The sequence below is a fragment of the Callithrix jacchus genome, chromosome X (genome assembly GCF_049354715.1).
Source record: "Callithrix jacchus isolate 240 chromosome X, calJac240_pri, whole genome shotgun sequence".
Lineage (NCBI taxonomy): Eukaryota > Metazoa > Chordata > Mammalia > Primates > Cebidae > Callithrix > Callithrix jacchus.
The window spans coordinates 68,339,208-68,352,451 of NC_133524.1; the positions used below are offsets into that span (position 1 = coordinate 68,339,208).

Sequence of the window (13,244 nt, forward strand, 5' to 3'; positions counted from 1 at the left end):
AGACAGAGAGACAGGGTATGGAGAGAATAAAATAGACAACAACTGGTTTTTGTACAAGCAAGGTAAAAAAAGAAGACAAGAATGATGGGTGGTGGGTAGTCAGGAAGGGAGTGGCAGAGAACCACATGCTAAATTCGTCACAAAGAGTTTATATTTTAAAAGTAAACTCAAATACTAAGATATATAAATGAAATAACAACTACCTAACCGTCAGGCTGTAATTAAAGTGTTGTCCAATTTAAGACTCTACTACCTGACATGTGAGGGCCTTAGAGAGATTTCAGAATAATAAAAAGATAAAAGGGTTAAAAATGAGCCAAGTAAGGAAAAATTAGAACTTATTATATCTAAGAAGAGAATACTAAGGATGATTCAACAGTTTTCAAGGATATGAAGAAATATCCATTTCAGCAAACAGCTGTTCTACATTTCCACAGAAGAAAATAATTTTACTTAAATTATTATAGCATATATCTCAACACAGAAGTGTCTCATCCAGAGAAGCCTGAATGTTATCTACCCCTCCCACCTTTACCGGCTTAATTCCTTGTCTCAAATGGGTCAAAGGGTAGATAAGGCATCTTTGGAATGTGAAGATTTAAGACTTCTTTTGGGTCTAGCTATGTTCAAAATTTTTCGTTAGCCTCTGTCCCCCAGGTTCCAACATAAGGTTAAGGCCTTTCTGCACTATAGATAAAGGTGATTAATTAGCAGTAAACATGCAGATACCTGTGTAAACTTGAATTCCTTATCAAAGAAAAGTATGCTTTTCCTCAGTGTTAATGGGTAAGAGGGCTTGGATTTAGGGTTCTTGCCTGACTCAGTTACTGTGCCAAAATGGCCAATTTGACATCCAAGAGAGATTTACCTAGCCTGATATTTTTTTAAAAAAAGACTGGACAACTAGCCAGATGTGCCTGAACCTCTTACTTTGTCTCTAGCATTTTCCTGTCTTATATAGACATCTCTTCATTTTGTTTTGAGGCTGGAGTACAGTAGTACCATCATGGCTCACTCCTCAACCTTCTGGGCTCAAGCAATCCTCCTGCTCCAGCCTCCCAAGTAGCTGGGGCTACTGGCATGTGCCACCATACCTGGCTAGTTTTTCAATTTTTTTTTTTGTAGAGATGAGATCTCACTCAGTTGCCCAGGCTGGTCTCAAACTCCTACGCTCAAGCAATCCTCCTACCTCAGCCTCCCAAAGTGCTGGGATTACAGGCATGGGCCAGCACGCCCAGCTAGACATCTCTTCAAAAGAGCTCTTAAGGTCTACAAAGAAAGAGAATGTAATATCATATTTTACTTGTACCACAACCACTCCACCCTACTCCCAGCCCAGGTGTTAGCATAGTACCAGACACACAGAAGACTAACAGCACTTATTAACTGTCATCTGTCCAAATTTTTGTTAACATTTTATTTTATAGCTGCTTTTTCTAGTTATTCTGCAGTTCATTCTCTAACACTGATGCCTAGGAAGGATGCATCTCTCTTTATCTGTCCTTTCCTTTATTTCACAGAAATACCTGTTCTTCGCTATCTTCTAAGACATTTTTAGTCATCTCATTAATGAACTACCAAAAACAACTTCCTCACAGCCCCTACTCTTCTACTTTGAACCAAATACTGCTAAATAACATTAATTTTTCTTTTTTGTTGTTGTTTTGTTTTGGCAATTTTTTGTAGAGACAGTGTCCCACTCTGTTGCTCAGGGTGGTCTCAAACTCCTGGGCTCAAGCAATCCTTCTGCCTCAGCCTCCCAAAGTGCTGGGATTACAGGCATGAGCCAACCACATCCAGCTTTAATTTGCTAATGTTCTGAACACATTACTTTATACATCTTCTTTCCATGTCGAACTACGTTAAAACTAGTTTTGATTTTCTAAATCACAAGACTGCTACCTCCCCTAATTCCAGCCCTTGCCAAAACCCACCCTGCGTAGGGAAACCATTTCAGAGCTCATTGGTCAGACGAATATCCACCCACCAAAAGTTTTGAGAGTTCACCCACCTTTCTGCCTGTATCAAATTTTATTTGGAAAAAAAGAAACAGTGTCAATTGAGGTAAAAAGACTATAGAAGAAATCATGTTTGTTGGTGTTGTGTGGGTGTGTCAGAGGATAAGCACATGCATGTGTGTTTATGTACACATATTACATATGCACACACACACACACACACACACACACACACACACACACACATATATTATAAATATATTCTGCCCAAATTAGCACAAACCCACAAGCTTAAAAACCAAATCTGCTAAATATGACTCGAACCACAGGTACGGAGCTTACAGCTACTTCCTGCAAGCAGATGCATTACCTCTGTGACAAAATCAATTGTGAGTTGTGAAAAGGATAGGTAAATATCATTACAGACAGTTAAGATTCTGCTTTTTAAAAAAAATTTAAATGCAAAACATTACCGCAGGACACCAGCCACATTGTATGATTTCTGCATAATACCCAGCACATCCTAGATACTAAAAAATACTAAATTTACAACTTAGGCAGGAAAACAGACACTTGCTTCACAGTGGTTTAATATGAACAGAGTTGAATATGACATTGTCTGACAGAAGAATGAACAGTTTGCTGAATAAAAGCCCCGAGTCAGGATATATATACACAGCAGAAATGGGGCCTCAGACTCTCAGCACTCGTGCACGATGAAAGAAGGAATCGATTTTAAAAAATGTCTCTAACAGAGGACACAAATCAAAAAGGCAGCAACAACATTGGCGAGGTGGGAAAGGGAGCAGAGCCTCTTTTTAGGGGCTGCTTAGCCCCTGGCACAGGCTCAGCAGCTGGAGAGCTGTCTCAGGGAACTTCAACACTTAGATGGGCTCCAAATCCTATGTCAAAATACAATCCTAATCACTGTGATCAGGGTCACGTCACAATCAGCAATCCTTTTCCCCAAGGCCCTGTAGAGAAAACTCCAATCCTTCCATGATAGGGAGTCTAAGCAAAGAGCCCCCACCTCTCACCTGGCACCAAAGTTAACTTGCTCTCACACCGCCACTTGGGACAGATATTGGGCCCCAGCAAACAAACCACCCCCTCCCTGACAGAAGCCAGGATAGTTGCCAGCCTCAAGAAGTTGCTTCAGACGTTAAGATTTAGAAAATCCATACTAAGCTGCTATCCATAGTTCAATTTCTGGGGAAAATGCTGGGGTTGCATGAGAAACAAGTGCAGGCAGTTCAATAACCCTGTGACCACGCTGGGGAGGGCAGCAAAAACTCTTGCCCCTGAGCCCCATTCAACAGCTCAAAGTGCTTAGGAGAAGTCAGAGACTGTGTTGGTTTGTGTGCTTCTGCCCTGTGGCAGCACCAAATGGGATGGGGAAAAGGAGAATGGAAGGAAGACAGTGGTGATACCCTTCCCTACTGCTGGGAAGAGCCTAGAAGATAATCCACTCCCACCCTTCAGGGAGTTACCTGGTAGTGGTGAGTTGCCCCACCTGTCAAGCCACCAAACCTGCAAAGCTAAGCCATAAAGTAGCAAGGGATTAGGGAGGAAGAACTGCTGGCCCATACTGACTCACCAGCTGGTGAGCAAAAATAGGCAGCTAGAGTGGGAGCCACAAAGGGAGAAGGGCTAGGCAATAGAAGCTCCCCTACTGCCCTATGGCTTTCTTCTGACTCTGAAGCAGCCATAAAGATGGGCCCAGAAAACCCACACACCTTGCTCCATACAACAGACTGCTTGGACTCTAGGAGGATTACTGCCATGGAAAGCAACAAGGGAGAGAGAAAGAAAAAAAAAATTGTTAAGAAAACTGGGAGCAGGCCTAGAGAAAACAGGGAGAGCTTCTGGGTCTCTACCACCTTTCCAAAAAGAAAAAATTCATGCAGTTAGGAAAGGCAGGGTTTTTCCCTGCTCAGTGTTCTTGGTTAAACCTAAGAGTAAGAAAAATCCCCTGGACTTGCAGCATCAGTATGTATCCAAGTGCCTCACCAGCACAAGCGCCCCCCCTCCCGCCAGTTAGCCTTCTGGGATGGGTAAATGCCCAAGAAATTGCCTTCCAGTCTAATTCCCCCAACCCACCCACCCCCAACCCCCAAGCAAAGGGCATCTGCCTGTCGTTTCCCACCTCTCCTCAGAGAAGAGGATCCCAGCAGAGTGCCCACCCACATGGTGTAGTCAGGTACCAAGGAGCACAATGCCAGACAGTCTATCAGGCCAGGAGACGGGCAGCCAACCTCAGATCAAAGACAGAAAAAGGCTTAGTGTAAAAACCAATGTCATTTCAGCAGGAAAGTAGAGGGCAAGTGGTGAGAGGGGCTCCTACTGGCGCACCTTCCCCGGGACGTAGTTCCTGTCAATTGCCTCCTCCTGCAGGAACATGTGTAGGCAGCGTTCATTCTGAGCCAATGGGTGCCCAGCAATTCTACAAAGAAACCAGGATGGTTATCAGTAGTATTCAGAATAAGAGAAAATTAGCAGAGGGATCGGGATGTGAACAGGACAGGAAGGGCAAGGTCAGCCCCAAGGTTCAAGCCAGTGGAGGACAACAGTAAGGTATTAGGGTACCACCTCAACCCTAATATTGTAGAGGGGACAGGGGATAGAGAGGCAAGACAGGGAAATCCCTAGATGTAACCATCATGCAGTGCTTTCTCAAGCCCTGACATAAAGGATCAGAATCCTACTCAAAGAAATGGAGTCTTACTCTCCAGTCAGCCCACCACACAATTGGCACCACATCACGGTACTCATTATAAAAGGTGAGCTGGGTGCAGTGGCTCACACCTGTAATCCCAGCACTTTGGGAGGCCAAGGCAGGTGAATCACTTAAGGTCAGGAGTTCGAGACCAGCCTGGCCAACATGGTGAAACCCTGTCCCTACTGAAAACATAAAAATTAGCCAGGAGTGGTGGCCGGCACCTGTAATCTCTGCTACTCAGGAAGCTGAGGTAGGAGAGTCTCTTCAACCCAGGAGGCAGAGGTTGCAGTGAGCCAAGATCGCATCACTGCACTCCAGCCTGGGCAACAGAGTAAGACTCGGTCTCAAAAAAAATAAATAAATAGCCTGGTGTGGTGGCTCATGCTTGTAATCCCAGCTACTCGGGAGGCTGAGGAAGGAGAATTGCTTTAACCCAGGAGGCAGAGGTTGTGGTGAGCTGAGGTCGCACCATTGCACTCCAGCCTAGGCAACAAGAGCGAAACTCCATCTCAAAAAATAAATAAATAAACAAATAAATATAACATAAAACAAAAGGTGAGGTAAACAAAACATATAGAAAGACTACAATGGCAAAAGTAGCAAGTAGAGCCCCCAGAAACTTGGCTTACTTGTTAATAAACTGCTCGAGGCCCTGCCTCCTTTCTTCAATGAAAGACTCTTCAAAGATCCCTTCATCTCCTCGGAAAGGCAGCTGCCGCTTCAAGGCTTTCCCAGGCAGTGGTGGTACTACAATCTGCAGGCAAACACGAAATTCCAGCCACATGAGAGAGAGACAGAGTGGGAATGAGATGGTAAAGCACTGTGTACCTCATTTCTTATTAGGCATAGGGTCCATCCTGTCCCACATCCAGCAACTTGCAAGAACTAAAACCACACCAACAGTCAGAATGGCTCAGGTCAAAAATTAATCCATTTCTGTGGGAGGACAGGTTTACCATCTCAAAAGAAAGGAAATATACTCCAAATAATTACCACTTTACTTAACAAGCCACTACCATTCAATAATTTAGCTAGGATTTTCCTGACACTAGACTTTCCATTTTTAGCACCTACAGGAATTAAGTTGTACAACCTTATTGGCGACTAAGTGAAGTAATACTTTAAAAAAAAATTTGTCCTGAACTTACCACTTTTTTTTTTCTTTTGAGATGGAGTCTCCCTCTGTCGCCTAGGCTGGACTGCAGTGGCATAATCTCGGTTCGCTGCAACCTCCACCTCCCGGATTCACGCAATTCTTATGCCTCAGCCTCCCAAGTAGCTGGGATTACAGGCGCCTGCCACCACGCCCAGCTAATTTTTCATATTTTTTGTAGAGATGGGGTTTCACCATGTTGGCCAGGCTGGTCTTGAACTCCTGACTTCAGGTGATCCACCCACCTCGGCCTCTCAAAGTGCTGGGATTACAGGCATGAGCCACCATGCCCGGCCAGAACTTACCACTTTCAGGTTTCAAAAGGTATCCCCAGATCTAAAATACTGAGATTTGATGGATAAGAATGTGTTCACCCTCTTCATTCCCTTCAAGATTTTACAGACTGTGGTTGTATGCCCCCTCAGCCTATGCAGATCTCCTCCTCCAAAGATACCACACAGAGAACAAGGCCATACCTTGCTATCTCGCTCCAGCTCATTTTTCAGCCATTCAAAGTCACTGTAGCGCCGCCGTACACAGGACTCCTTCAGCTTGAAGATAGGTAGGTTCGTCTACATGGAAGTAAAAATGAAAGAAGAAAGATGGTAAGTAATGTTCAGCCTGTGGTAGCCACCTGTCTGAATGACTTGGACAGGTCTCAATGAAGAAATAGCTCCTATGGATCATGCTCCTATAACCCTTTCAAATCACCACCAGGTAAAGATCAACCCTTACCATATCCAACCTTATCACAGCTGATGATCAGAAGTCCCTTGCTGCTTAGAATTTATCCTACAAGTAGACTTGCAGTAATATGTAAATATGTATATACAAGAGTTTTGGCTAGGCTCGGTGGCTCATGCCTACAATCCCAGCACTTTTGGAGGCTGAGGCCGGTGGATCACTTGAGGTCAAGAGTTCAAGACCAGCCTGGCCAACATGGTAAAACCCCATTTCTACTAAAAATATAAAAATTAGCCAGGTGTGTTAGTGCACACCTGTAATCTCAGTGACTTGGGAGGCTGAGGCAGAAGGATCACTTGAACCCAGGAGGCGGAGATTGCAGTGAGCCGAGATCACGCCACTGCACTCCAGACTGGGAGACAGAGCAAGACTCTGTCTCAAAAAAAAAGAAGAGTTTCATTGCATTTTATCATTTATAACAACAATAAATGCTCATCAATAGACAATTGGGGGTGTGATGGCATGCACCTGCAATCCCAGCTACTCTGGAGGCTGAGGCAGGAGAATCACATAAACCTAGGAGGCAGAGGTTGCAGTAAGCTGAGATCATGCCACTGCACTCCAGCCTGAGAGATATAGTGAGACTCCGTCTCAAATTATGGTATACCTGTATAGCAGAATATTAAATAGCTATGAAAAGAATGTGAAAACCAGGTGCAGTGGCTCACACCTGTAATGCCAGCACTTTGGGAAGCTGAGGCAGGAGGATCACCTGAGCCCAGGAGTTTGAGACCAGCCTGGGCAACCATAGCAAGACTCCATCGCTACAAAAATTAAAAAAGGCAAGTGTGGTGGCAGTGCTCTCCTGTGTTCCCAGCTACCCAAGAGGTTGAGGCTATGGTAAACTGTGATTATGCTACTGTAATCTGGCACAGAGACTCTGTATCTCAAAATAAAAATGAAAGATCTCTATGGCCAGTATGGAAAGATATTAAGTAGTAAAATCAAGGTATAGAACAGTATATATATATATATATATGGCTTGCCTCTGTGTTTTAAAAAGGGATATATATGTATATATTTATACTGATGAATAAAGTTATCTATGAAAAGATACTGGTAGGAAGGGCATGGTGGCTCACACCTGTAATTCCAGCACTTTCGGAGGCTGAGGTGGACAGATCACAAAGTCAAGAGATAGAGACCATCCTGGCCAACATGGTGAAACCCAGTCTCTACTAAAAATACAAAAATGAGCTGGACATGGTGGCGCATGCCTGAGGTCCCAGCTACTTGGGAGGCTGAGGCAGAAGAACTGCTTGAACCTGGGAGGCAAAGATTGCAGGGAGGCAAAGACTGCAGTGAGCCGAGATCACACCACTGCACTCCAACCTGGGCAACAGAGCAAGACTCTGTCACTCTGTCTCAAAAAAAAAAAAAGAAAGAAAGAAAGAAAAGATACTAGTAATAGTGATTGACTTCCAAGAATAAGACAAGACAACTGGAATAGGTGGAATAGTCATGTTTTTCACTGAACAATTTGAATTTATTATGTGTACATATTACATTTTCCTTTTAAAAATGAATTTAAATTCCCTGTAAAGAGATAAACACATCCACGGTATGCCTATCTCTGCTTTTCCTGTCCAGATCCTCTCCATTCTACCAGTGCTCACTCAACTCTCACTTCGTACAAGAAAATGTCCTGATAACACCAACCGGATTTATTGTTCTTCCTCTTTTCTGAACTCTTCAGACACTTATACTTTAGTATTGCCTGATACACTATCGTTTCATGCATCATGTTTGCTTTGTCTGCCTAACTAATCTCATTAAGATCAGAAACTATGACTACTTCTATTTCTGCATCTTCTAAAATGCAGAATATGCAAGTTACTCAATAAATGCTCAACTGATTAAGAGACCCTATATGTCTGTTTATCCTCTCCTCATCTAGAAAATGCAGAAGAAATTGCCATTACAAAAGTTAGCTTGCTTCCTGATATAAATCAGCTCATTCCCACATTTTAATCACTGAGAAGATTCCCAAGGCTCTAGTGGCAACATGAATCCCGAGAGAGAAAGCCCTGATCTTCACTGATGTCTGCATGTTCTAAATAGAAATGGCCAACCACATGTATTAATACTGACCGTATTTCCTGCCAGTCAATTCAGGTGAGAGGATGGATAATAAAAGAAACTAGTTATCTCCTTTCCCCATAACTGCCTCTTGGCAGGAAAAGCTCTGTTAGAGCTTCACACAGACGCCACTACTCCTTGACTCCAGAAATTGTCTTTTCAGGATCCAGTTCTGAAATAGGCCATCAGAAGCCAAATAACTAGCCAACTTACATTAGTTAAACTCCATCCAGGATCGTCAAGGTCCAAGGAACGTCAATGGGTTGAAATTGAGTGAGATTCATGTAAAGTAATATTACCAAACCATTATTTATTTAAAAGAATAAATAAGTGCCTGGTGCAGTGGCTCACACCTGTAATCCCAGCACTTTGGAAGGCTGAGGCAGGAGGATCACTTGAGGTCAGGAGTTCAAGACTAGCCTGGCTAACATGGTGAAACTTTTTGTAATAAAAATACAAAAATTAGCCAGGTGCCTGTAATCCCAGCTACTCAGGAGGGTGAGGCAGGAGAATCGCTTGAACCCAGGAGACGGAGGCTGCAGTGAGCCAAGATCATGCCACTGCACTCCAGCCTGGGCAACAGAGCAAGACTTCATCTCAAAAAAAGAAAAAATAATAAATAAGGCCAGGCACAGTGGCTCACGCCTGTAATCCCAACACTTTGGGAGCCTGAGGTGGGTGGATCACCTGAGGCCAGGAGTTCAAGACCAGCCTGACCAACACAGTGAAACCCCATCTCTACTAAAAATACAAAAATTAGCCAGGCATGATGGCGTGCACCTACAATCCCAGCTATTCAGGGGGCTGAGGCAGGAGAATCACTTGAACCTAGGAGGCAGAGGTTGCAGTAAGCTGAAATTGTGCTACTGCACTCCAGCCTGAGTGATACAGTGAGACTCTGTCGCAAAGAAAAAAAAAGAAATAAGAGGCCAGGCATGGTGGCTCATGCCTGTAATATCAGCACTTTAGGAGGCTAAGGGAGGAGGATCACCTGAGACCAGCCTGGACAACCCAGGCTGTCTCTATAAAACCTCGTCTCCACAAAAAAAAAAAAATTTAATCCAGGTGTGATGGGATGTGCTTTTAGACCCAGCTACTCAGGAGACTAAGGTGGGAGGATCTCTTGAGCCCAGAAGGTCAAGGCTGCAGTGAGCCATTATCATGCCATTGTACTCCAGCCTGGGCAATAGAGCAAGACCCTGTCTCAAATAATTAACAAGCTGGGCACAGTGGCTCACGCCAGTAATCCCAGCACTTTGGGAGGCTGAGGTGGGTGGATCATCTGAGGACAGGAGTTTGAGACCAGCCTGGCCAACATGGTGAAACCCTGTCTCTTTTAAAAATACAAAAATTAGGCCAGATATGGTGGCTGATGCCTGTAATCCCAGAACCTTGGGAGGCCGAGGCAAGCGGATCACTTGAGGCCAGGAGTTCCAGACCAGCCTAGCCAATGTGGCAACACCCGTCTCTACTAAAAATACAAGTTAGCCAGGCATGGTGGCACATGCCTATAATACCAGCTACTTGGGAGGCTGAGGCAGAAGAATCACTTGAACCTGGGAGGCAGAGCGAATCAACATCACACCACTGTACTCCAGCCTGGGCGACAAGAGCAAAACTCTGTCTCAAAAAAAAAATTAGCTGGGTGTGGTGGCACCCTGCCTGTAATCTCAGCTACTCAGGAGGCTGAGGCAGGAGAATCACTTGAGGTCAGGATTTCAAGACCAGCCTGACCAACATGGTGAAACCCCATCTCTACTGAATATACAAAAATTAGCCAGGCACGGTGGCACGTACCTGTAATCCGAGCTACCCAGGAGGTTGAGGCAGGAGAATTGTTTGAGCCCAGGAGGCAGAGGTTGCAGTGAGCCAGGTTCACACCACTGCTACTGCAGCCTGGGCAACAGAACGAGACTCCATCTCAAAAAAAAAAAAAAAAAAAGGACTACCTGGAGTAAAGAGCGATTTCATTCAGAATCCCTAAGACTCTCAGGCAATGCATCGAATGTCTCCAAAACCCCACAGCAGAGAGCCCTTATGCTGAACTAGTTATGCCCAGGCTCCCTCAAGTAACTAAGTTCTCCAGCATTGACTGTTTCCTGCTTTTATCATATTCTGAAGGACCTAAATTCCATTCTTCCCCAAAGAGATGATAACAAATAGTTCTTACATAGACTAGTGTTTCTCATGTTTTGCTATTCATTTTTCTTTCTTCGGTTTGGACTTTGCCAAACTTGGAATCTGGAAATCACCATTTCTCAATAAGATTTCAAAGTCCACGTAGGAGACCACAATTTCTCATTCAATTCACTCATTCAACAATAAAAGCACATACACTCTTTTAGTTCTTCAATGCAGTTTGAGCAGGATGCTGTCCATAGAGAATATTCTGGCCTTCTCATCTAAGAAGAAAACATAAGGAAAACTAGAAAATGATTCTGGTTTCTCTTCAGATCATAGAAAATGATTCTCAAACTGTTTTGCCTATAGCCACTTCAAGTGGACAAAAGAACCTGCAAACCAAGTACTCTATCTGCACATTCCATCCTTGCATCATGGGCTAAGCACTAGAGAGTAAAGTCCTCTGTCATGCAGGCTGGAAGAAACCACACCTGGGCAGTTCTGAAATGTCATGTATTAAAGTAACTACAGACCAGGGTCAGAATCCAAAAGGGTAATCTAGGACAGAAAGGGCAAAAAGCCATTCATATACAAAGTACCTAAATGAGAGCCAATAAATACTGAAATAAACATTCTGGATACTTCAAATCTGAAGGATCAACATAGAATGAAAGCAGTGACTGACAAGGCACCAATCCCAGGGCAAGGCCAGGTTTCAAGGTGAGACAGCATGTAGTACCTTCGAAAACTTAAGCATAAAACATTTCTCTCCTTCAGATGCTAATCTGACACAAGTTAGGGAAGCGCTCAGTCTCAAGGAGACTCCCTTTCTTATTTCTGCTCCCACAAGCCCACTGTCTGCCTTTTCTGGAATCTACCTTCCCTTTAATTCAAGGCTCTGCTTAACTCCATCATCCCAGGAAGACCTCATTAGGAAGCAGCCGGCCTTCCAGCCCTCCCTCTTCAGACTTCCCACAACCTAGTTTAGTTAGGGAGTTCAGCGATATATCCCCTTGGCTTTCCATCCCCCAGCCCTCTTCCATCCTCCCTCCCTTCCTTCTGTTGCTATAGCCGTGATTCCTATCTCCTTGAATTCCTCACTCTAATCTTTTTCCATCCACCCCACCCTATCCAGCCATGCTTCACTTCCTCATGGGTAGTTTTCCTGCACCCCCGTCCGGTGTCTCCCTCAGGAGTTTTTTGCATCCTCCGGCCACAACTGAATCTGCAGACCTCTTTCCAACTCTATTAAGCACTAACCCCCAAATGACCCCTCAGGCGTCTTCCCCGCCGTTAGTCGTCCCCGCGGTGGCCTCCCTCGCCCCCTCCCGAGAGCGCCGCCCGGTCCTCCCTCAGCAGTCTCCCTTACCCCGTGACTCACCCGCATGCGAACCTCATAGGTGGTGAAGCGCGCGCGGCCCACGCCCACCGTCTGAGGATTAAAGATGTCGATCTCCAGGAAGTTACTTGGCGGCCCGTAAGCGTCGGTCAGGTCCTGCGGCTTCGAGTTAAGGCGCCGGGTGTCAGCGACTGCCGTGTCCGACATCTTTCCGAAGGAGAGCCTGGGACCGGGGAAGGGGGGTTGGAGACAGAGAGAGGCCTGAGGCAGGAGCGCGCACGACCCCTCCCGCTTGCAAAATAACCAGCCAACCTACAGGCGGCGGCGGCGCGCGCGCACGCACGCGCGCACGCGCACGCCGCTCCGGCCCGGGCCCTGCCCCCTGAATAGCGGCCTTACTGACTGTTGCGCGCCCTGCAGAGGGGAGGCCGTATTCAGGCTTCCGGGTGATGTTTGTGGCCACCCGGGAACCTGCATTCCCAATACGCAGTACCCAATACCCCGCTTAGCACCACAGGCTGGTTCTACCAATCGCGGCTCCTCAACCCAAGAAATTGTCTCATACCGTGTATTAACAGTGGGCACTGCCCCTCGAGCGAGGATCCTACAGTGATAGGCCGAAGCCCCGTGACCTGAATAAGTCCTCGTTTTCCGCGAAAATAGAAGGGTGGTCTCTGGAGGGTGGGGTTCCAGCAATAGTACCGAGAACCTATAACGTAGCTGTGCCACCTGTGCCGTTGACTGTTTCAGTTCCTGCCACACGCAGTGGAGCACTCAGCACTACGTATGGTGCCAGGAAAGCAGCAAACAACTAGGATGGAGTAAAGAAAGATATTTCTCTTGCACTTTTCAGGAAAATTGGGCATATCTTACTCCTTCACTTGTTGCCACATAAAAGCTAACTCCAGGTGTACTCAATGTTACATTTCTCAGCAAATTGAGGGCACTTATTGCATATCTTCTATTTCTACTCGCAGAACGTCATACTTGCCACTGCTCTGAAGTTGCCTGCAACCCACAATGGAGATAGAATAAATGTTTATGTGAGAATATAGAAATATTAATATTTATATTACTGATTTACACATGAGCCACATAAAGGGTAGACTGGGTGGTGATTTCAGGTCATCC

General features: G+C 45.2%; 1 protein-coding gene across 1 annotated transcript; it reads right to left on the reverse strand.

The window, feature by feature from the left end:
• Positions 1-2,531: 2,531 nt before the first annotated feature.
• Positions 2,532-12,429, reverse strand: SNX12 (sorting nexin 12). Its single transcript, XM_035288137.3, has 4 exons — positions 12,156-12,429; positions 6,307-6,402; positions 5,307-5,431; positions 2,532-4,401 (listed from the first exon to the last, which is right to left on the reverse strand). Exons 1-4 carry the CDS (start codon positions 12,318-12,320, stop codon positions 4,299-4,301), a joined length of 489 nt encoding a protein of 162 aa, XP_035144028.1. The 5' UTR covers positions 12,321-12,429; the 3' UTR covers positions 2,532-4,298.
• Between the last annotated feature and the right edge of the window lie 815 nt (positions 12,430-13,244).